The sequence below is a fragment of the Pleuronectes platessa genome, chromosome 12, assembly GCF_947347685.1.
Source record: "Pleuronectes platessa chromosome 12, fPlePla1.1, whole genome shotgun sequence".
In the NCBI taxonomy this organism is placed as follows: Eukaryota; Metazoa; Chordata; class Actinopteri; order Pleuronectiformes; family Pleuronectidae; genus Pleuronectes; species Pleuronectes platessa.
Window position 1 is genome coordinate 17,201,784 of NC_070637.1, and position 23,393 is coordinate 17,225,176.

Below are 23,393 nucleotides of genomic sequence, written 5' to 3' on the forward strand. Positions count from 1 at the left end.
CTAGGTGAGAGGTAAGAAGTTTCTATACAAACACATTCATCTGCATGTTTGTTCCAGGGAAAGTGGTTGTCCCAGTGCGTCGTTGAGTCTTCTAACAGGATACTGGATTCTACTTTATGTTGCTGAGTAAATGATCACTATTGGCCCCTAGTCTCACTGCATATTAGTGACTCCGTGGCATGTAAGGCTTTGTTACGATCACGCCTGACAGAGAGCCTTAGTGATGCTGCACAGCTGTTAAGCCATGCAGCGCGTGTTGTCAGCCAGCGTGATGAACTAGCCTCCGACTGAAGTAGAGTCTAATTTGTTGGAGCCATTAACCAGGCCTGCATTAAGGCATGTTTTCATCTTGAATGATTACCGGGTGAGATCAGTTACTCTAGAATTATGATCTACAGTCAACTCAAAACACAATTTATAAAAAAAATGCTTTGATTAAGATGTATGATCTAACACGAAACACCAAGACAAGTATATTTAACATGCAGTGGATCTAATTCTGGTAAATTGCTGCATCGCACACTCTAACAATACAAGATATTTGGAGTAAATATCCATGGCCATATACAATAATTAAAAAGCTACCAGGACTTATTGTGGTCTGGTCCTGTCCCCTTTAGCATGACAAGTCGTCCAGCATCTGCCAGCATGTTCAGAGCTATTCATCAGGATGAATGGTAGCAAGCCCCCTCACACAGAGAGACTCTGCCTGCCCACCGAGCAATTTGTTTCAAGGGGTACTGACACAGAAGAAAACCGGTGGACCCAACATCCATCCTGCTGCAAAAATATCCAAAACCATCTGGCAGCAGAGTCCCGTCCTAAATTACCATGATGGACTCCCACCTTCGGAGACCAGAAGGCTACAGGAATCCGCTCCAACTTCTGACTGAAAGCACAACTGAGGACACAGACCACATCTCGGTTGTCCCCGCACCGCAACTACAAATCACGGCGGGGGAATTAATAACAGTGTGGCTGCATTAGCAATACCAGACTATCAGAGCGGATTCCAGCAGTAAGACCTATCCACTGTGGGTGATTTATGTTCTGCTACTTTTCTGAGAATGACCAGTGCAACTGGGAAGACGACCAAGGTCCCGAGCACTGGCGCTGTGTCTTTCCAAGTGGGCTGGGCCTGCTTGGCAGATACAACGCATGTCCTCCTCTAACGGGCTGACCCATCCGGGGAAGCAGCCAACGCGTTACTTCAAAACGTGTGTCTGTTTGTGCCGAGGCAAGCTGTAATGGGTGAGCCCACTTTGTTTTGTGTCGTCATTTAAAACAAAGGTTTGTCTGAAATGGTCACAGATGGTAAAGATTTAAGAGGACACATATTTCCCTGGCCCTGAGGAGTTCAAAAGTGTTGAAAGCTTTCAATATGCGAAATGTTAATTATATGAAATTAGTTTGTACAATGACATAAAGTTAATAACAGTCATTTAATGGATAATTTAAGCCAAAACAATTACAGCATACTTTTGAGTCGACTATGAAATCAAGGCAGAGCGTCACAGAGGGATATACTTACTTTTATACAAATAGTGAGAGAAGCAGAATATATCGGAATAAGGTGCTTTTCTCCTCTAAGTTTTTTGCTGTATACATCTAACATCACTATAAGAACTCAAGACACTCGGGAGACTCTCGCAGCTACATCAAACGGCAAGGTAAAAACAATAGTGTCACTGACATTTCCCCAAACCCGGCACAAACAGAATTATTCACACAGTGTGAGAGGAGTGCCATCCGATAACGGAGAGATAATGGCACTTGGTGGAAGGCAGCTTTCTCAAAGCAGTTTCGAGGTGGCATGTCAGGGTTCGGCAGTTAAGCCTGTCACGGAAGTTGAGGAGGTTATCCCGGCATTTTAATCTAGCCTCTCTCCGAAGGAGAAAACGTAGAGGTGATTTCCAGGGCTAGTAATAACAAGGACGGGCCTGCCTCCAAAGATGAGCTCTCATCACTTTGGATGCGGATGGCGGTGCAGTGTTATGTGAAGCCGCGGTGAAGGATTGCAGGCCCAGTTTGCCTCGTCCCTTCTCCCCTCATCCATCTCCATAGGGCGGCTTTAATGGATATCCATGTTGCTGAGCCAATCCACTCCGGGGAAGAATAATATCACATCATCCGACTCAGATAAAGGAAATCGAGCCTGTCCCCGTACACAGGGAGTATATACCACTGTGACGTGATGTGATAAGCAGCAGGAGTTCCCCCCACTAGAGAGGTGGAAGGATTTAAACACAAATGTGTCTTTGATAAATACATAATGGAACAGGTGGAAATTACTCCTCTTTTTTGGTCTTGAATAGATCACACAACCCAGATACACAGGTTTAGGACTCCAGAATGTGGACACCCGACCAGCTCTGGTTCCTGACCGGTCCCGAAGGGTCGAGCTGGGCTCAGACTAAAGTTTTGAAATGATATTCGTGCTCGGGGAAATTCGTTTTTAATGCACTACACATGCAACCACAGACAGCTAAATGATACTTTACATTTTTTATGTACTTACATACACATTGTTAAGTGTGTCAGTTCTTTTTTTATAACATTTTCATAAAGTTGACATTTTTCCCTTTTTTCAGTAAAGAAAAATGACTGAACACAGATTTGTGTGTTAAACTAATCCATGCTTATTCAAAGGGCAGGATATCATCTAAAAGCATATTTCCAGTATAGTATTCCAGAGGAGAATATAATTTTATTTATTCTATACATTTTCTAAAATTAAAAATAATTAATTACAAGAAAAGGGCCTGCATACTTCTTTTTACTTACGCAAAAGTATACAAGTTACAACAATTCTTAAAAAGTACATTATTTCAGTAAATATACCACAATGCAGAACTTTTGATCCTAGAATTTTTTTCGGAGTAGTTCCTGTAGGAAAGTGTGCGTGTTAAAGCAAACAAATATGAGACCATCTTTTTTTGGGGGTTGAAATGCTTGTGGCTGCATCGTGATTTACAAAGAGGGTAACGGAGACGGCAGCAAGACACAGTCATTAGAAACCGATCTCAGACACTTCATCAGCTCGCAAACTGGCAAACACTGCACCGATATAAAACCTTCATGCGGTGACAAGCGCTTGGGAAATGTTTTTATGAACTCAGCACCCGGGAAGAAAGCCACGTCTTTACTTTGTCAATTCACCTCGTAGAGTTTGGTGCAGGGGCTCACTCAACACAAGCTCACGGCTCACGGCTGGCAGGGGGATCTGTATATATCATTCTCTGTGACAATATTTCATCGTGTGTCAGCTCTCCATGCTGAACGCACGCACTGCCTATTGTTCTGTTTAGTGTAAGTTCACAGAGAGCGGCTCTGCGAAGGGCGCTCTGGACGCGGAGGAGGAAAAGCTTACTCTCTGCTCTTTCCATATGCCTCATATTAGTTGCGTTGGCGGCCAGCGCGGGCCTTTGTGTTTGAGAGTGATGTTTATCAGGGGACAGATCCTGCTGGTATAACCATTACGAGGCTGAGTGAAATGTCTTGCAGAGCACGTACATGTGTGCGATGGGAAATGTCAAAGGTGCTCTGTCTTTTCTCACTGGGCTCCGGAGAGGACGGCTCCCTGCTCGGGGGGAACACGCCAAGGCGGCTCGGAGCAGAATGGGAAGATTATCAGGGAGAAAGATGAGAGTTTTTTATTCTAAGTACAGACTGACATCAAACAGAGCCGAGGTATCACTCAAGATAAGCACGGAAATCAGCGCAGGAGCAAAGAAACAGATGTCTGAGGTAATGTAGCAATTTATTCGCCATTAAAAAGAATCCGTAACTTCTAGCATGTGTTCACTTGAAATAACAGGACTTCGTGAACATGTTAATATTCATGTTCAGCATCTGAGCCACGCAATCATAAATAATACAATCAGCCGCAGTTATTATACAGGCAACAATAAACAGACATTGGGGAACTGTATATCTGTTTCGGCGCATTAACATTTTTAAAGCCGTCAAACTCACTTTTACTTTTACTGGGTGCGCTGTGCAAAGAACATTAAGTCATCAGTCAAGCCAACAACCTTTCCCTTCATAATGACAACAGCTAAGTTTCAACACTTGCAGTTTAGTCATCCATTAGTCATGTATCCCATCCAGATGTCTGGCGGAGGAGGGGAGGGGCGGAGGAGATAGCAGCAGGTGTAGATCTCTTTGAGCCCAGCTGAGCTCTAAAAGGCCGTGCTTAGCACCCACAGCTCCGTCATCTGGCCTCTCCCCTGTCTCCACCAGCCTCTCGACAGCCCATTCCTCATCATTTACCCCTTTTTGGCAAAGCCCAGAGCCCTTCTAATGGGCTGCTCTGAATGCTTCCAGATGTTTGTTTATTTGTTGTGCAGCAACTGTAAAACAGTTTACTCTTAGTCTGGATCCGTTCCCGATGCTCAATTTTTAGGGGGCCGGGGGAGCTCGAGGGGGTGGGGGGGTGGGGGGGGAGAGGGAGTGCAGCAGGAGTTGCGGTGCAGATCACCCCGACATATAATGAAAGAGAACCGCCAAACAAATGCGAGGCGCCCCATGGGTGTCGTCAGGGAAGGAGGATTTTTTATTTTCTTTGAAGACCGCTTGCCTCCAGGGATTTTAATAACAGTTGTGCGCCATTTAAGATACATACATACAAAGTAGCTGGAAGCAGGCCCAGAACAACAACATTAAAAAGGCCCAGGGCTCACACTGTAAGGCAGATTTCAGGCATTCTTCCTCGTCTGTTTACTCGGCTTGTACAAAGATATCCCTTTCATTTACGGCTGTCACGGCTGAGGGATGGCCTACTCAAATTTAATCTGATACCTGTTACTAGCGCCTGGCATATTTATTGAAATATACAGAGGAAATGAAAGGTGTTTCATTAAAATCTCTGTGCACATGGATATATCAATCAAGTCTGAAGCATCTTCTCCCCCCCCACCCATCCCTATTTCGTCTGAACTACAGTTATAATTAGATCTATGAAATAAACTTGTGAATCTTACTTCAAAATGTGTCATCCTGGGTAAAGTGACAAGCTGGTAATAAATAACCCAGCGAGCAGCTATATGCATGCCGGAATTATAAGTCGTTATGCTCAGGTACACGGAGAAGTCAGTGGCTGTGGCTCAGTGGTGTGATGTGGGCCTCGTCTTTATGGAGACACGCAGTACTTTAGGCCGGGACTCCATTTTGGACTGTTAGATTTAGAGTTGAGTTGACAGTTGGACCAGCACTGAGAGTTAGAGCCAAGGTGACAGTAGTGGAGGATCCTCAGGCCCCTGTGCCAGACTATATACTCCACTCCACTCTGTGTCACGCCTTCACCAAGACACGCTGCAGCCCCCAACACCCTCCTTCACTAGCCCTCTCTTATTTTTAAGTCTCATCTTCTTTCGCTGGCTAATGCTACTCTTCTCCCTCCCTCCTTCATCTCCCCCTTCTTGTTCCATCCATCTATTCTTTGTCAGATCTGGGCTATGGTATCTTGATTTAGATTTCACTACAACACAACAGCACACGTCTCTGCCTTCCTCTCCCTCCTCTCCCTCCTCTCCCTCCTCTCCCTCCTCTCCCTCCTGCTCTTGTTTGCTCTGTCTCCTCCAGGTCGACTCCTCCACCAGCCGAGACAAGAAGCTTATCCTGGAGTTCTGTCCTTGGTTTCCACCCTTCTCTCCCTGGGCAGTAAACTGCCAGCACTGGCCTCCTATGGGAGCTCCTCGCTGCTGTAATTACCTCTGGCACCCCGGCTCTGGGGCTTGCACACAGGTGACATGTTGGAGAGGGTTGCTACACAGGGCTGAGGGGAGGAGAGGGAGGTTCTCTCTGTGCAGCAGACAGCTGCTGATCTGGCTGCTACTGCCGGAGTCGGGAGGAAACTGCAGAGTCTTTCTTGTAACCGCATTAAAAAAAGGCCATTTCATTAAAACAACTGTTACAATCACATATTATATAATATTCACTAAAGTCCTGTTTTCACTGGTCAAAAACCCACTAACACCCACAAAATTATGGCTTAGGTCTCTAATGGGAATAGATACAATCGACATTTACTCCATGGTCAAAGAAATGAGGTTTAATCAGCTCCTATTGGCAGTGATGGAAACGTGACACCTGAGTAAACGCAGGAACTTGGCAAAGCAACAAGATGAGAGAGCTTCAGTCTTCAGTGTGTTTGTGATGCATAGATAGAAATAAAAAAGAAAAAACATAAAGGGAAAAATATAATTTTAGCAAATTTATCTGCATTTAAAAACCTGTGTGAACTAGTTGTGTCAAATAGGTATTGGAAGCACCTTCACAGTTTACTAAGGGTGTACTGCCTTACAATAATCGAATTCTATATTATGGGAAATGTCATATTTCATTACCGTAACAAACAAGGAACTTTGTTGCTCCCGGTTTCTCCTTTAACGCAAAACAATAGCTGCACTTTACAGAAGCGAGAGAAACAAGCCGTTGTGAAAACAGGATTTACAGCTTCACCAACGCGCCTCACTTTTACAGCAGATGTTGAAGAAAACATGTTGCGAATTGTTTAAATTCACCGTGCACATTGAAAACCAGGGTGTTGCATTGAACTCCCCGAAATGGTGCATCGCATTGTTCCACCCGTATTGTTCATATCCTGAATTTAACCCGGCAAACAATCAGTTGCTTGGAATTACTGTCTGAAAAACGTGTTTGTTGTCGCACCGCTGTGCCACAGCTTTGTTCTCTGTGAACGAGGAGGCACTGTGACCGTCTCCCACACACCCAGAAAACTCAAGTGTGTTTAAGAAGTGTAAATAAAAGACAATAAAAACAAAGGGTGGGGGTAAAGGATGGAGGCGGGGACATGAAGAGGATGTGAAGGGCAAAGATGAGGGCTGTGTTATCTAAGAGTGCAGCGTTGCTTCATAAAAATAACAAATGGAGACTGTCACTGCTGCTCAGATCTGAGAGGAATGGGAAAATATTTCATGTGTCAGATCCCCTCACTTTAAAATGGACTGTTCTTAGCCAGGTCGGAGTTTGACAAAGCACAGAGCTCCTCCGTGTCTTTAAATCTGGCGAGAGCTGCCACCGGCCGGGCTTGCGTGACACAGATCTGTTCTTGGCGTTTTATAAACTGAGGCAACCCTACTGGATAGCTAACTGGTGAGCAGGTGTACTACAGCAGTGGTGGTCAACACCATCATACCAAAGGGTTTTGCACTGTGAAGATATGTGATAAATGGCTCAAGCATAAACAAATGGCAGCGGGGAATCACACATTTTTTGTCGCCGGCCCGTTTCACCAAAGCTCTCGTTGTCTCTCCGAGTTGACACCTTCCACGCGTGTGACACCTGAGATATTTGTATTCTATATGTTTCAGCTCTGCGTCCATCACATTTGAGATGTGTCATCAACACGCCCACTCGCTCGCTGGGAGTTTTCCTGCTGTCTTCTCTCAAGGCTTCACTAGGACATTTCCAGTCATTTTACATGGGAGCTGGCAGGAAAAGTACCTGAAAATGTTCGAAGCAACTGAGTAGGAATGTTTTACGTTCTCATTCACAGCTTCTCCACAAAATTTCAGGAAAATGTCCCGAGTTCAGTTTAGGTCTGAAAGCAGCTTTACTGTGAAAAGCCTGACTCCACCTGTCAATACACAGTTTCAGGCTGTGTTGTATTATACAAGCCAGACAGTAAAGCTAACTTAAGGCCAAGTTACACTTTAGACATACATTCAAGATCTTAAAACAAAGTTGATATATCAAGCAATTTAAAAAAGATCAGATCATGCTTAATAATGTGGGTCTATTCCATAATATGTCAAATTAGGTGACCGGTTTTGTGTGTGTGTGTGAAAAGGAATTCCAATATCATATTTTTATAATAATATTATATTTTTGATGTCCAAGGACATAAAAGTAATATGAAATGGAGTGGCAGATATTTTTATAAAAATCTCAGCTGAGGATCTCCAACAAATGCAGCATGGGGGGGGGGCCTTCACAGTTAATTCAGAACACTGTATATTTTTAATGAACGTGATGAATTCCTCCTTGAGTGCAGTGTTTGATGTTGAGAAGTTGCAGCACAATTACATCAACTCGCTGCACCGGGTCAATACGGGGCCTGATCAATGTCTCGTATCAACAGATCAAGGATGCCTCATCATGTACATGAACCGGGTGCTCCCACGCATGCACTCAGATCAGAGTTAACCTAGATTACCCAGATTTATTCTCACTATCAACACATCACACAGAGGGGATGAGATCAGTGAGAATAGATAACACGACTTCGACTCAGGCTCCAGTTCAATAAATTCCCACTCTCCGCAGATGTTTGGGTTATGACTTGTATTTGCATAATCCATGGGCCTATGCGATTATATATTTTTTTTGCTGCTGGTTTATTTTGAAGCATATCTGTAGAGATGTGTGCACAACCCACCTGAATGAAAAGGTTATGCGTACTCCGAAGGCCTTTGGGTTTTCCTTACCTTTGTGGTTCTTGGCGTCTCTGGACCCTCGGGGCAGGGGAGTGTAAGACGGTGGGTGACTCTCAGACCTAGGGTCATTAGGCGGCTATAAGAGAAAGGACACATACAAATGGAATGAATGTTTCAAGAGGGGAGGAAAAAAAAGTTTGACAAATTTCAAAATATCACAATTTATATATATATCACTGTTCATGCCAGCTGTGAGTGCCATAAATCCTTCGGGAGCGACGCAGGAGCGGCTGGAGACGCTGCTCCTGTTTTATGGCATAATGTGGCAGGTCATGTTTTATTACTTATCACGTGTCAGTCCCGGCATTGATGTTCTGATCTACTACCTGGTTAGGGAGGGGAGGTCTTAACCTTCTCTCAGCCGTGACCTCCTGCAGCGGTCAACCAGAGGGTAGACGTCACTCACTCCTCACAGAACAAACAAAGCGCGGACATGTGAAGGGATAGGCCTTTGCCAAGAAATGACCTCTCTCCAGTGGAAATACAAGTTGCATTTTAATCACTACTCCCTATTTCATTGGTTCGCCCATTTATTGTCACGTTATTGAACCACCAGATACGTGTGTGCGGAGATTCTTGAGTGTGCAACCTGCAGAGTCGCTGGTTGTGAGCAAAGTCAGAGGTTCAGGTTAAACAAGTGCGGCGGAGAGACAAAGAGAAAACAGGAGTGAATCCTCAGACAAGCTCCCAAAGAGGTCAAGAGTTTCTTGGGTTGTTGTTCTTCCGTGCACTTTCAAGGTCCAGAACATTCTCTTCCTTCCCGTAGCCTCTTAGCTAGCGGAGCAGGCAGTTTATCATGACACAGCGATATCTGATGCCTTTGCAGAAATACTTTCCTTTCCTGCAGGAAGGAATTCACTGGGCCTTTAATCATGGCCAGAAACTCAACTGACATATACATATTAGAGACGGTTGGGAGCTGCGTTTTTCCCACTTTTATTGTTGTTCCTCTTCATGCCCATGCATAACCTTGAGAAATCGAGTGGCCTGCGCCGTTAAATGGAACCATATTCTTCATGGGGGCAAAGAGAGCACAGTGAATTGGAAATGATCACATAATATGCTCTCAGATAGAATCTCTAAAAGGCATTAAGGGCTGGCCAGCATGTGTCTCGTATTACGCCGCATGAGAAAAATGGCGAAAGGAGCCTATTCTGAGAACTCACTGTGTACATGCTGGAGGATCATGCTTTTGAGAGAAACGGCTTGGAATAGAAATATTGTTTTGACAGCAGACCTGCTGCTCTCAGCCTCTGGAGCGGCTGAAACCTGTTACAAATATCACAGATCACTCGCTGCATGCGAGCTGCACTCGTATGGAATATGTAATACAAGAAGTAAAACCACCTAAAATAAGAACACACTGTTCTCAGGAAAGGAAACTGCCACCTCCCATTTTAGGAAAAGCAATCAGGTTCATACCTGTAAAGTGTTTTTCTTTACTGTAGCACCTGCAAAATGGACACTGAACCACAAATATCACCACCCACCCAATTTACATTGAATCATCCTATCTGCAAAAAACCTCTCTGTATACCACTGAAGCTGCACTGAACTCTGGGTATTCTACTAGTATTATCCTGAGGGGTTGTAAGTGATAAACCAAATCTCCACGACACTTACTCCCAATATTCTCTCTAGCTGCTCCGGCCAAGCCCATAGTAAAAACTGGAGAATGTCTGAGTGAGCCCAAGATGTTGTCTGGAGGATTCACCCCGAGCAACTGATGATGTTTCTAATATGTGACAGAGGAAAAAGTGAAAAAAAAAAAAAAAGAGATTACAAATATTCCAAAGATTCAAGAGGGAGTTTTTCGGCTTATTTTCCATTTTGCCATTTGCTTTTGAGGGTATAATTGATATTGGTTTTAACAATGAACACAAAAAATGTCGGTCAATGACAATTATGCGCTGACGGAGCCAGCCAGGCATTAATAAAGCAGTTGTGAAACCTCCTCTATTTGCTCTAGCTCCACGCTCCTCTGAGTTGCGCCCCTGCTTGCCTCATTTCCTGATCTGCCTGAAAGATCACAAGCCTGGGCCTCTTCAAGCATGCTTGGCCCCAAAAGGCCCCTTCTAATCCTGCTGCTTGTCCACAATTAATCTTCCTAGTTGCCACATTATTAACAGCACCACCCACAGACCGTGTTAGAGGAGTCCTGGAGGGAAAAGGGGAGAGGGAGGACTGCTGGGGTGAGCTTTATCCCAGATAGAGCCCGGGCTCGGTCCCATGGGACGTCATTCACCTTCGCTTTCAGTACCACCGCCCACCCGGTCCCTGTGTGATGCATGATATGACCACTTCACCTCCTCTGTATCAGGCCCGCTGATCAAACGCCCGGCCCATTCACCATCTGGGGTTGTCACACAGCACGAGCATTTTACCCCACCCACAGAACATCAATCAGCTGGCTCCCCGTGTCCTGATCCTCCCCTCTTTTTTTCCCCCCCTTTCACATCTGCACTCTTTCACTTTAGCCAATGACCCGTCCGGAGGGAAGAGACAGCAGCAATGCTTGTGGGAATAAAGCATGTGGAACAAATAAAGGAGAGCGTTCGGATTATCTCTTGCTTTCAGAGGACCGATGGAATGGCGACTTTTTTTTATTCTAATGTTTTACAGAGGGGAGACTGAGATCTGTGCGCCAGGTCCTCCCTGTAAATCCACCGGTGCATTTGTGTCAGACATATGTGTTGTGAATTATTAGAATAGTAATAGAAATTTAAAGAATTTACTCATTTATAGTAAATAGAGTTTTATTTGTGCAGATTGCAGTGCACATATTTCAGCTCTCAAACATCTAAAACAAATAAAAACTTAGTTATCATCTTGTGGTGTTGTTACATCTCCGTTAAAGACAAGAGCTCTGTCTGTGTTTGCCTCTGCGTCCTCTCTCTCTCTGTGTCCCGCTCTTGTTTCCTCCAGTCGTACCTACACTGAACAGAGGGAGGTGCTACTGTGTCATCTATTTAAGATGCTCCTGGACCCCCTGTTTCCGCCCTGCTCCTACCCCCCCCCCCCCCCCCACACCTCTTTCAGCTCCTCTCTGCTGTCCAGATTAGTCTGCTCATCAAGCTGAGCATTGTTTTAATTTGCTGGGCCCGGGGCATATGCTGAGTGTTCACATCATTATTGTCTCTGTGCGGTGTGAGTTATCGCCGCAGCTTATGATAATGCAGCACAAATTTGCAGGCTACGGAGAGATCCTGTGATCACACAGGGTGGACGGAGGGAAGTGGAAAGAGAAAGAGAGAGGAATGAAAAAGAGGAACAAGAGAAGTGTGTGAGTGTCTGTGTGTGAGAGAGGGAGAGACAGAAAAATGGGAGGTGGCAGAGAGAGGAAGCTCAGTTGGATGTCATTATGAAAGATGATTCCCGTGCAGGATCATACATCACAACGGCGCTGTCTGTCTTCTCCTTCTCCGTGTTGTTATGCGAGTAAATGCTGATAAACCCAGAAGCAATGGTGATTATTAGTTTCAACATATCACCATGCAAGGGGGGGGCAGGAAGAGAAGGGGAGGCAGGGCAAGGATGAAAAGACGAAGAAAAGCTAAAACACTGAGAGAGCCACATGGAGCACATCCCCACCTCCACAGTGGGGATCCTGAAAATGTGAGACACCAGAAAGCGAGTCGAGGAAGGTTGACTCACATCTCCGTGTTGTTGTTTTTTCAGACGCAGCTGCGACAAAGTTTATCAAGTTTTTGCCAAGCCGGGCTGCAGCTCGGTGGTTTTCATATTAAACTACAGCGCAGCAGCTGATCTGCAAAGATTTACGATGTGATTATGATGTCGGGAGCCAAAGTATACAAAATATTTTGGACTTAGCCGTGCGCACACTGCAGCGCGGGCCCTGAGGTCTGACCCCTGCCAGCTCATCCTGACACAGCTGGTTCCCGCCTCGCCTCACCTCAACTCCCTCCTTAAGACTGACCAGCAATACAATCTAATTACAGCCGCGCTACAGAGGGAGACCAGTGTAAACACCAGCCCTTTTTTTTATCTCCTTATACATCTGGACATGTAGACAAAGTGCTAAAAGGAAATAAATGTGGCCTGACAGCCACATCAAAGAGTTCAGCCAGAGGCTTACTGCTACTTAGGGCACAGGAATGTTGTTGCTAAGCATCAGCCCGCAACCTATCAGGGTGCAAAGAGGGTCCTGTCCTGCCTCGGAGAGGGGGGGGGGGGGGGGGGGGGGGGGGGGAGAAACGAAGAGGAGAGGAGGAGGAGGAGGGCTGACATTGAGGGGAAGCTAGGGACTCAAGGAGATTTTTTGTAGCTTAAAGCAATTGTTGGAAGAAACAAGCCTTCTGTTTTGTTTTCTCTTGACACCATTTCTGCTTTTTTGTGCTCGCAAAAGACATGTATAAAAATGTCTTTTGATATGTTTTCTCTTTGGGTCTATATCAAAATATTTCTTTTGTGTCTGTACATGGAACTTTTTTTTTTCATGTCTTGTCTCTGTAAACTGGTGCTGCTTTCTGATCATGTTAGAGATCAGAGGAGACACAACTTGTGAACTTATTTGAGTCAACACTTAATGCCGGCATGACACGTTTATCTCTTCACTAGATGGAATATTTTTATGATTCATGTCTCGCGCTTCTGAAGTTCCGAGAGTTGCGAACAACAGCAGCACTTTAAGAAATAAACAATGGAGATAAAAAAACAACAAATAAGCAGTACAAGCTCGCGGCGCCTTACGACATGCGGCGATGAAACAAGAAATGCTCCGGTTCATTTTATCCAACTGTAATTTATATGTACACACACGACTTTTGTGTTTTCAAAAAGATGCCTAATATGACGCATTACACCCAAAAATCTATATTTGTAAATAACTACACATATTGGCTAAAGCACAAATTGTTTAAAGGCTTAGCAACAATCACAACTGGTGCAGTAAAACGGTAAAACAGTGGTATACAACATTTTAAATCTATTTTCTATACATGAATTGAATGATTGGGTTTAAAGAAGCAGAAAGAAATATAATTTGTGCTTTTAAATTGCTGTTATGTGCATGAAAAGTATGAATTCTCTTCTCTCATGGCGGTGGGGAGAGTGTTCGATGTCACGGTCCCTACACTTGTGGGTAGTGCAGCAGTCTTTTGCTCGGCAGGAAGACTGCTGAGCGTGTGTTTAATGATTTACCAGTTCTACTCCAATGAACTTGCTCAGAGTAAATCTATCATATGATCACTGATCACAAGAGCAACCGTTCTGATGTTTATCTCGGGGTAGTTTGGGGGGGGGGGGGGGGGGGGGTGTACTGCTGAGCGTCAGACAGGCAAAGGTTGAGTGCTGCCGGACGTTAATCATCCGTGGCGATGACTCAGAGATGGTAATAAGGCCGTGTTTGTTTTTGGGTTGGAATTCTAAAAAAAACCCGGCCGACCTTTTCTTTGCGAGTCCTGCAGAGTAAGTGCAGGTGATTCAAAGCAGAAATGTAAACCTACGTTACAGGTGCGCAGTACAATTAGCTCCAGGCTATTTCCTGTTTTTGGTCTGGTATGACCTTTCCATGCGTACAGGTTCCAAATACTGGAACGGAACTCTCTGAATGTCATGTATGTTTGGTAAAACTATGATTAAATCTCTTATTCGAACTTCACATGAAACACAAGTGATTCTTTTGTAATTTTTCAAAAATACAGGCTATTTCTTTTATTTCTAAAACAGAACAAAAAGGTCTGAATGTTGAGATCTACCTGTGACAAAAATCCTTTTGTGTGTGTTTGTTCTTATTAACTGGTGTGAAAAGAAATATTTTTTATCTTCCCCTGTTTAACCCAAACTACACAAACACACACACAGCAAACCACAGCAGCTCAGGAGTGTGACATATCATGAGGTTTTCTGTTCCCAGTGAGGGCTGTAACTAACGTCAGGGCTGTTTTCTAGACTGTGGGATGTTTAATAATTGAAGACTCTGAGAGCGGGCCTGTCACACCGGCTTGTCTAGAATGTTTCCTATGCAATTAGACGCCGAGAGACATTTGAAGAGGACCCAGAAAAGGAGCCACAAAAAGTGACATGTGAACTTAAAGGAAATTAGCTCTTCACACGAGGGAAATGTGAAGGTTACTTAGCAATGCTTAACTCGCACTGCGGCTGTGTGAAGTGTGTGTTTGACTCAGCCTCGCTGTGAAGACTGCGATTTTCTTTACTTTGAGCCGCCTTCAGTCAGTGAGATCACAGAGGGAATGAAAACTAATTTTGACTCAAGGCATACGGAAGCAAAAAAAGAAAACCTGAGATGTGTCGAAATAATGAGTTCGCTTGATGTTTTCTGGGATGATATGGGACGATGCAGACAGATGCACAACTCACATCTTTACCCGAGGACACACACACACACACACACACACACACACACACACACACACGCACACACACACACACACACACACACATGGAACATTTAAACCTGAACTTCAAAACACACACATTTGCATCTGTGCATGTGTTCATGTTATAAAGTGCACATATATGACCTCATCATATTTGAATGCATGAAACACTAATGCTCATGTACTTCCATGTTACACTCGTACACAAACACAAACTGATTAGTTGATTAGTCCAGCTGCAGCCTCACATATCTAAACATATAACTCTGACTTGACCTCAATGCAAAATAAACAGAAGTATTAACAAAAATACTTGTATTTATCGATGTTTTTGCAGCTATTCATTTTAGCAGTTTTAAGTAATACTTATGAGTATACCCTTGTTATTATGATTGTTGAACTTTTGAACTGCGTATTTAAAAAAATTCCAAACATGATGATGATAGCTAGACTCCTTATAAATTGGATTTCTCATGATTTCCAATAGAAAATATTACATGACAACCAGTAAATACAGATGATAAATATGCTCCCTATCCGTCTCCACACTCTCTGCCAATCCCTGACAGCCTTTCGCAAGAAATACACCCCCCCCCCATCCACATCTCACATGAGCTCCATGTCGCCATGATAACACTGTCGTATTCCACACCTATCATAAGTCACAGGCAAATGACCCAGATCCTCCGTAGCGAGACAGAACCCTCTGCGGGCCTGTAAGCTGTATCATTACACCATGTCATCTTTATGGCACGGAGCAAAGCCCGGCTCTCTAATTACATTCTGCCTACTTCATTTAGCCAGACAGGGACAGAGCAGCAGGCAAACAATGCATTAAAAATGAGGCGCTCTCCCCTGCTCTATGGCTGCCCGTGTTGTTCTGCTGGTGGCTGTCGTTGTCCCCCTGGTTGTTGTTGATGTTGTTGTTGTGTCTCTATAACCTGTGGAGGAAAGATAGCACAGGGGCCCACGCCGTGCCACGCCCTCCTCCCCTCTCCTCCTTGACTCCTCCACCTCATCCTCCTCTCTTCCTCAACCCGTCCCTCAGAAGGACTTATGAAGGTGAGTGGCTGCGTGACAGGCCGGGAATAAAAAAGACAAACCAGGGATAAAAATTAAATAAAAAGTAGCTGTCTGAAACAGTAATTGCACTTCTTTGCTGAGCATGCTTTCAGATATATAAACCTGATTTACTGTCGGCGTCGCTGCCACAAATCAGAGGGCCCTCTGAGAAACACTCGTGCTATGAAATTGTTTAATCTCATCAAGTTCTGCTTTCACAGCAGGCCATAAATCACATGGTCTTTGTTATCATAGACCTCCATGAGCGCCTCTGAGGCAGGCAATGGATCGTGGGTATATATAATCTTGACTGCGCAAACAGCAGGGTCTGAGCAGCCTGGAATACTTTCATATTAGCCGCGGTGCAGCTGGCGGAACACAAGCGCCCTGATGGATATCTCATTTCCTGCACTCTGCATCTATTTCGAGCAAATTATTACTGCATAAATTTCTTGTCAACAGAAACGGCCAATTAATTAATTTAAAAATGCACTCGTGATCACATTTACACACCAAACAGGAGAGCGGGGCAATTCCCCACTAAGTGAATTTACCGCAGGGGTCACCGTAATGAATGATTTTAAACTTTGTCATAAAGTCGCAGACAGGCCAATATCTACACAGGAGCTGTGGCGCAGACTCACCCGCGACATATTTGCATAAAGCATATTTATGTGAAAACGCTAGAGGACGACAGGCCGGGGGCGAGCAAATAAAGTTTACAACTACAACACAAAATGTACGCCAACCCCTGCCCTGCCAGTATTTCATCAAAGACACGCCCGGTGGATTGGATGGAGATCAGGGAAGCACCTTTGCCATTTAAGATACAAAATATACACATTTAACAGAGCTCGCGATCTGAATGAATTATTCATAATGTATGAGGTTGGGTGTTTGGGGGGTGGGGGTAAGGGGGGGTTGTTGGTGGATGTTTATTCAGCTTGGGCCGTTTATCAGACGATGAGGATCCCACGGCCGGGATGAGCTCGTGGATTTATCTGTGTTTGGGCTCCAAAGCAGATAAATCAAGGGGTGTAATCACGCTCCGAGTGGCCCAGCTGTGACCCCGTCCTGAACCAGTGGCACAGGGATATCTAAGCCCCTCTTCCTGTTCCTGGGTTAGGCCCTTCGGTGCGTCCCCCCTGTCAGACAGGGAGCTGAAGAAGGACGCGGCTGCACAGGGGAGCCGAGGCCCTCCACGTCCTGTTTACACGGCACCAACAAGCCCCGGCTGCTCGCCCCCTCCACTAAAAATACCCCGGGTGGAACAAAGCTAGAACGGCAGACGGCTACTGTACAACAATGTTTGCTCAAACAATAGCAACGAGTATCGATTGCAAGTACAAACACACGGCGAGTTCGCAGGCCGCTGCTCACGAGAGTCGGTGTGAGAGACACTGCTGTTTGGACGAGGACGTCTCCTGTTCCCTCGCGGAGGAGCAAAGGCTTTCTCCTGGACCGAGCCCACTCTGATTTATCATGTCTTCTGCTAGCAGGCTGTCCGCTGATTAAGCCAGTGGAACTTTGTTTCACTCTCCTCTCTCTTTAATCTGTCTCTCAGCAAGATAAATTAGCCAGTGCCATGCTCCTTCCCTCTTTGCCTCCCTCCCTCCCTCCGTCTCTTCCTCTCCCTCTCCGCTTTCTTCTCTGTTTATCTTCTCTGTCTGTCACACATTGAGACGAGAGCAGACACATCTGCTCCTATACGCTGCTGCAGCAGGAGATAGGGCTGGGCTGCGTCCCCGGTCAGATTTGGCTAAGAGCGTCTGTGACTGAGAACGAGGGAATGAGTGTGTTTTTCCTCTCCCTGTCTCTCCCTGTCTCTCCTTGACAACATTCTGTCAAACAGTCTCCATCTCCTTGGCCGGGTTAATGCTCTTTGTTGTTGGCTAATAAATCAGCGAGTATTTATGATCCGCAATCCCTATTCTTAGTCTTTTAATGGCGACACGTTTGTGGGTGAATTAAAGCCGGGTTTTATTCACTAGGCTGTGGGCCAGAGCGAGGCCCGGGCGCCTCTGCCTGTGAATGTTTTCCCGGCTCCACTCTTGCCCGGTGGTAAATCACACTCATTGTCAGGCGGTGCTAAGTTAGTGTGCGTCATTGGGGAGAGCAGGAAGCACTGGGCATAATTCTGTCCATCAGTTAAATTTATTGTATCGGTAGCTTTGTAATCTCCACCCCATAAATGATGGGGCTGACAGACAAGAATTTAGTTTTAAGGGCAGTGTTCGTCAGGGTTTTGGCCGGACCCTATTTTCCTGCTCCCATACTGGGCCATGAAAGAAAAAATTATAAACTCTCCGTGTAACTGTATTGTTTCCAATGATTTCCCACCCCCCCCAGTTAGAACCCACACACAGTACATTTGCCAGGTTATCATTTACATGAAAGATTATAAAGAGTTCTTTATAAAAAGTCAAAAAAAGAGGGAAACCGAGAGAGAGAGACAAAGAGGAGGGAGTTCGAGGACATGACCTCGCTCTGGCATTTTATTCCAGCTGAAATGTGTGGGCCTAATACAAGGGCACTGCTGCAGCATCTGCTTTGCAGATAGTGAACTTGGCTGCCTCTCCGTGCCGGTGGATATAAATCAGACGAGGCATCTCAATGCTAAGGCCTGACTTCTAGAGGCCAACAAATCTTTAACATGAGATTAAGGCCTCAGCGGAGTCATCCATCTCTGGGTGATGGAGGAAAAATATCAGAGGACTCAATGGGCAATGTGGTTTCACTGAGAAAGGATGGATACGTGCTAGAGAGCGTGTCGTGAGCAAGGGTCTAACAATTCATTGTTCACATCATAAACTGTATGATGACTTTCCATATCAAAAACCAAGAACTAATTATTGTGGAAATGCAATTAAAATACATTACACTATAACAAACACTCAGCAATACTATAACCCCCTTCTGTTTCCTACAGTAAGGGAGCAACAAACAACTGAACTCATAAGACGCGTTATGGGTATTTTCATTTAATTGTAGTAAATGTAAATGGTGTCAGCTGCTATGTGTCGACAACAGAGAGAGCAGACCAAAGCAAAGCTGCCAATTACCCTATAAAACATGCATATCTTCCACGGGCCTCCTCTGTGGGTTTAACCTACCAAAGGCACCGGGCGGTTTACAAGATGCTCGCTCAGTGGATACGATTGTGCGACGCATCAAAGAGAACACAGGCGGCGAAGACCAAACAATGAACCATATCTCCCCGTAGCCTTTTCCAACGTGGCGCATTTACATATCAAGCCGCCGTCCCGATATGTAAACACATTCCATCAGATGCCGCCCATCGTAGCCAATGAGAGCCCCTCGTTCGCCCTTTACCTCGAACACACGGCGCAGCATTAGACAAAGGGAGAGAGGCCTGAAAGAGACGTCTCATGTCATCACCCATGAGAGATAATGGAATTGTTAAACACCCTTTATCACAGACACTCTCACGGCATCTTGCTCTCTTTTTCACTCATTCTTTGTCTCTGTGCTCTTAAAGTCTCTCTAGCCGTCTCTCTCACACACACACATACACACACACACACATACACAAACACAAAGTGCACACGGGCAAAAAAAAATTCCAGCACACTTCAGTGCGATAGCTCCTCTTCTCTTTCAGGGTTTCATCTCAATAGCTTTTTATCTGAGCACTTCAATTTGCAAGCCTAGCTGGAAGGCAGCTCCTCCTGATATGTTAATTGCAGGGTACTTAAGCGCTAAAAGATTAACATAAAACCCTTTAGAAACAAGCTAATAGTTTATGATAATTCGTGCATGGCCTTTGTCTGTCTATCATTACATTGCCTCTAGCGGTAATTTTATCAAGGGGCTGTAAAATATCATTTAAACAAGTTCACTTTCAGATAATTAATAGTACAAACTGTATTATTCAATTGAGCCACACTGGCACCATTAACAATATGGCAACTAAGCTATAATTAAAGTATTTTATTTTATTAACCTATTCATAACGTTGTGCAAATGATGACACAGAGCGTTTTTTTTCTTTTCGTTTTCCTCTCTCGCCGGAGCACCGTCACCAGGGCAATTACAGGGAGCCAGGGTTGTCTGCTTAGTTAGCCGAGCTGATTGAAGCTTTTCAATTAGCAGGTGGGTGCACGGCTGCAGCACGCCTGCCACACGGAGAGAGAGACGGCACACAAGCAGGAGAGCTGCTCACCGCCACGATGGAATCTGCTGAGCCCGCAGATCTGGATTTGTGCCGTGTGGCAGGACCGGGAGATTTGAACTGAGACAAAGGTTTTTTTCCTGGATGTGAACATGTGCCGGCTGAGATGAAAAGATTCCGGGTGAAGAAGGAGGAAAGCAGTGCTCCATCTCTTAAGCCCATCGGGGGTGCTCATTGACAGTGGGATCAAATATTACAATAAATAATCATACATTATTTATTACAATTTCCCCCAGCATCCATTAACTTTAAATTCAAAGCAGTGACCACCTGCTCCTCTCACACCACATCCATCACCACCAGAGGTTTCTGAGCATGACTCTGCAGGGTGTGTGTAGCAGCTGATGTACAAATGCTTACACAATTCATGTACACTGTGCCTCTGTGTGAATGTACAGTGTGTGTGTTTGATAGAAACATTGGTCCCTTAACATATGTGCATATGCTCGAACACACACACACACACAAATACACACACTCTCTCTCTCTCTCTCTTTCTCCCTCTCTCTCAGACACACCATCACTCTCATGAATAATACAAAACCTCCTTTCACCAAACAGCTTTTCATTCATCTGCATACCTGGAGCCTTACAAAATGATTGGACCGCCATTACCACTGGAAGAAGAAGAAGAAGAAGAAAAAAAAAAAGAGAGAGAGAGAGAAATGTTCCCCAAACAATTTGCTTCAAAATGAGACAGGAATGATTCTGTTCTTTTCAACGGCAGAGACAGGCCCTATGCATAATGATGTTAGCGTAATGGGGTGACAGATAGACTGGGAGACCATGACATTAGCATGAGAAACGCACCAGTGAGCAGCCGCTCAACTGTGGTCTCAGAGGGCCCTCAGACATACACAGTGAACATCGTTTGTCTCACAGCCCCACGAGCCTGACAAATGAAGACGCACCGCGCTTTACGCCGAGCAATATACCATTCCACTTTGGCAAACACATGACTTAATGACAGAGGGAAACCTGTCCCCGCATTATGCAGACCCACTATCTCTTGTCTTATTAGCGAGGAATAACCTCGTTCACGGTCGGATGGAAAGCAGGGGCCGTGTCGCTTCAGGAGATGTGATGGTGATACTTTGAATCAAAAGACGGGCAGGTTAGCCAAATTAAATAATGGGAAGAAATAACCAAATAAGCGTAACTAGTGCAGTGTGTGTTGTAAACGTTTGCTTGGCCTGTGGTAATGTTACACCTTTTTTACTGAAGCTATAAAAGTCATCTAGGATCAACCAGATAAAAAACTAAATTCACAGATTCTCCAGTCAATGGTTTTAACAAATTTAGATATATTTATTTAGATTTTGATTTATTACTGTTCACGTATGGCTCATATATACATTTAATTGATGACTGGTATAATTTGTTCATACATTGCATGTCGGCTATTTCTGAGTTTTGATAAGCAATCAAAACAATCATCACAGACAGACTGATTGAGAGACGTCTGTGGACTTAGTGGCTCTCTTTTGGACGGAGCCTTTTTCAATAGTTAACAAGCTGAACATAAACTGAAACCACAGCTTTACTCTGACCTACAGTAAAACCTATTTCCAAGCCTAATAAACTGAAGGCAGGCGTGACAGTCAGGTAGAGAACACCACTGCAGGACTTTATATCTTTATCGGTGGGACAAATTCACAATCTCACCTTTAGGAACTAAACTTATAGCCACCCATTTGTTTTATAGGGTGTGAAGAAGACACAGGAAGACGTTGGAAGGCCAATCAGGGCAGAGAAAAAAAGGGCTGCGCTGCTCTGAAATCTTAGAAACCAATAGTGCGGCTCTCTGTCAGAATGTGTTAAAGATAACAATATCTTTTATTAAACTGAGGAGGTATGTAAGCTAGGGGAACATATTCGCATGTTTATAAGAAGTGATATGCAACATATAACATGCTGTCAAAATCTAGATGCTGCAGACATGAGCCGCAGCCTAAAAATGGCTGAGCTGTGACAGCTCTGCCGTCCACAGCACGACACTGTGGAAGGGCGGATAACTCCTGTAAACATTTATCTTCCCCCGGGAGTGTGTGTGTCTGCCTGGTGCGGCCTGGCGACAGGAGCTTCTCTGAGGCTTTATCTGCGCCATGACAAGACAACCTGTAATATACGAGCATCTGGAGCTCCTCTTCAAACACAGCCTTATCTCACGGCAAACATTCCCCCGGGGGGGCCAGAGCGGAGGAAGAGTGGCCCGGGCCGGACCAGACCAGACCAGACCAGACCAGACCTCACACCGTCGCACAGTGTCCCACCAAGACCAGTGAGTTGAGTGCCAGGCGCGCAGGCTGGGAACGGTCCATCAAAGTGTGTGCGGGTGTGTGTTTACAGGGAGTGCTCTGTGGGATCAGCCTGGACAGCTGAGAACAACAGTGTGACATTACAGCGACGGGAATCATCTGCTCCGAGCCGCTCTTCCTTCCTGCTAATCGGGCTGGAGGTTAATGGCGTTGCACTCGAGAGAAATGGACAAGGCCCCCTCTTCATCCACTGACTTAACCATAACTGTTGATACTAGAGCTAAACACCCATCACTCACGCTGCTGTTGGAGGGAGATTTATTTCACACCAATCTTAAGATAAATAGCTGAGGCCATTACGGATCTTCCTGAGGAAACTCGAATGATATCGTGGTTCATATTATTTTTTTTTTTAAATCTTTTGTAACAACTCTGTCACATCTTCGGGTTGTTAAACAAACCACAGATCCACTCTCTCAAATAGTATCGCATAGATCCTTAAAAAACACTGCAGATTTTAAATGAGGTGCGCTGCGTGTCTTTGCCCTGAGCGAGCTTCCTCTCCACAAACTCACTCTGTTGTGGATGAGGACGAGTGTGTGAAGAGAGAGCAGCTCAGTGAGGAAGCTCCACTGCTTCCTCTGTGTTGTGCGCTCTGCTCGGACCGCTGCCTTCAGCCAGCCTATGGGGGGGTGTAGACATGCCCCTCTCTGGGGCCTGTGCATACGGCCTGTGCCTCACTTCAAAGAGAGGCCATAAGGGCACTGTATGCCCCCCCCCTGATCAAATTCAGATCCCCTCAGCTCACAGCTGATTCCTCTATGTGAGGGTGGATGTTTCAGCGTGTCTCACTTTGACTCTCTCTAGGCCCCTCTAGCTTTCATTTCAGACCGATTTCTATCCTACTGTTTTATTTTTGTTCTTTTCTTTTCGGCAGGATGGAAGCACAACCCGTGGCGTGTGTGTGGTTAAGTGTGTCTGTCCGACATCGCAGGGCAACGCTGTGCAATCTGTAAACAAAATGTCACACAAAGGCCTCAGCATGAGTCCTGGCTGAATGCAA

General features: G+C 45.1%; 1 protein-coding gene across 1 annotated transcript in view; it reads right to left on the reverse strand.

Annotated features, from left to right (window-relative positions):
- The window catches only part of lrmda (leucine rich melanocyte differentiation associated), a 210,482-nt gene that overhangs the window by 16,504 nt on the left and 170,585 nt on the right, over positions 1 to 23,393 (reverse strand). The window contains exon 6 of the mRNA XM_053436581.1: positions 8,451 to 8,535. Within this exon, the coding sequence (XP_053292556.1) occupies positions 8,451 to 8,535 (85 nt within the window). The remainder of the gene's footprint in view (positions 1 to 8,450; positions 8,536 to 23,393) is intronic.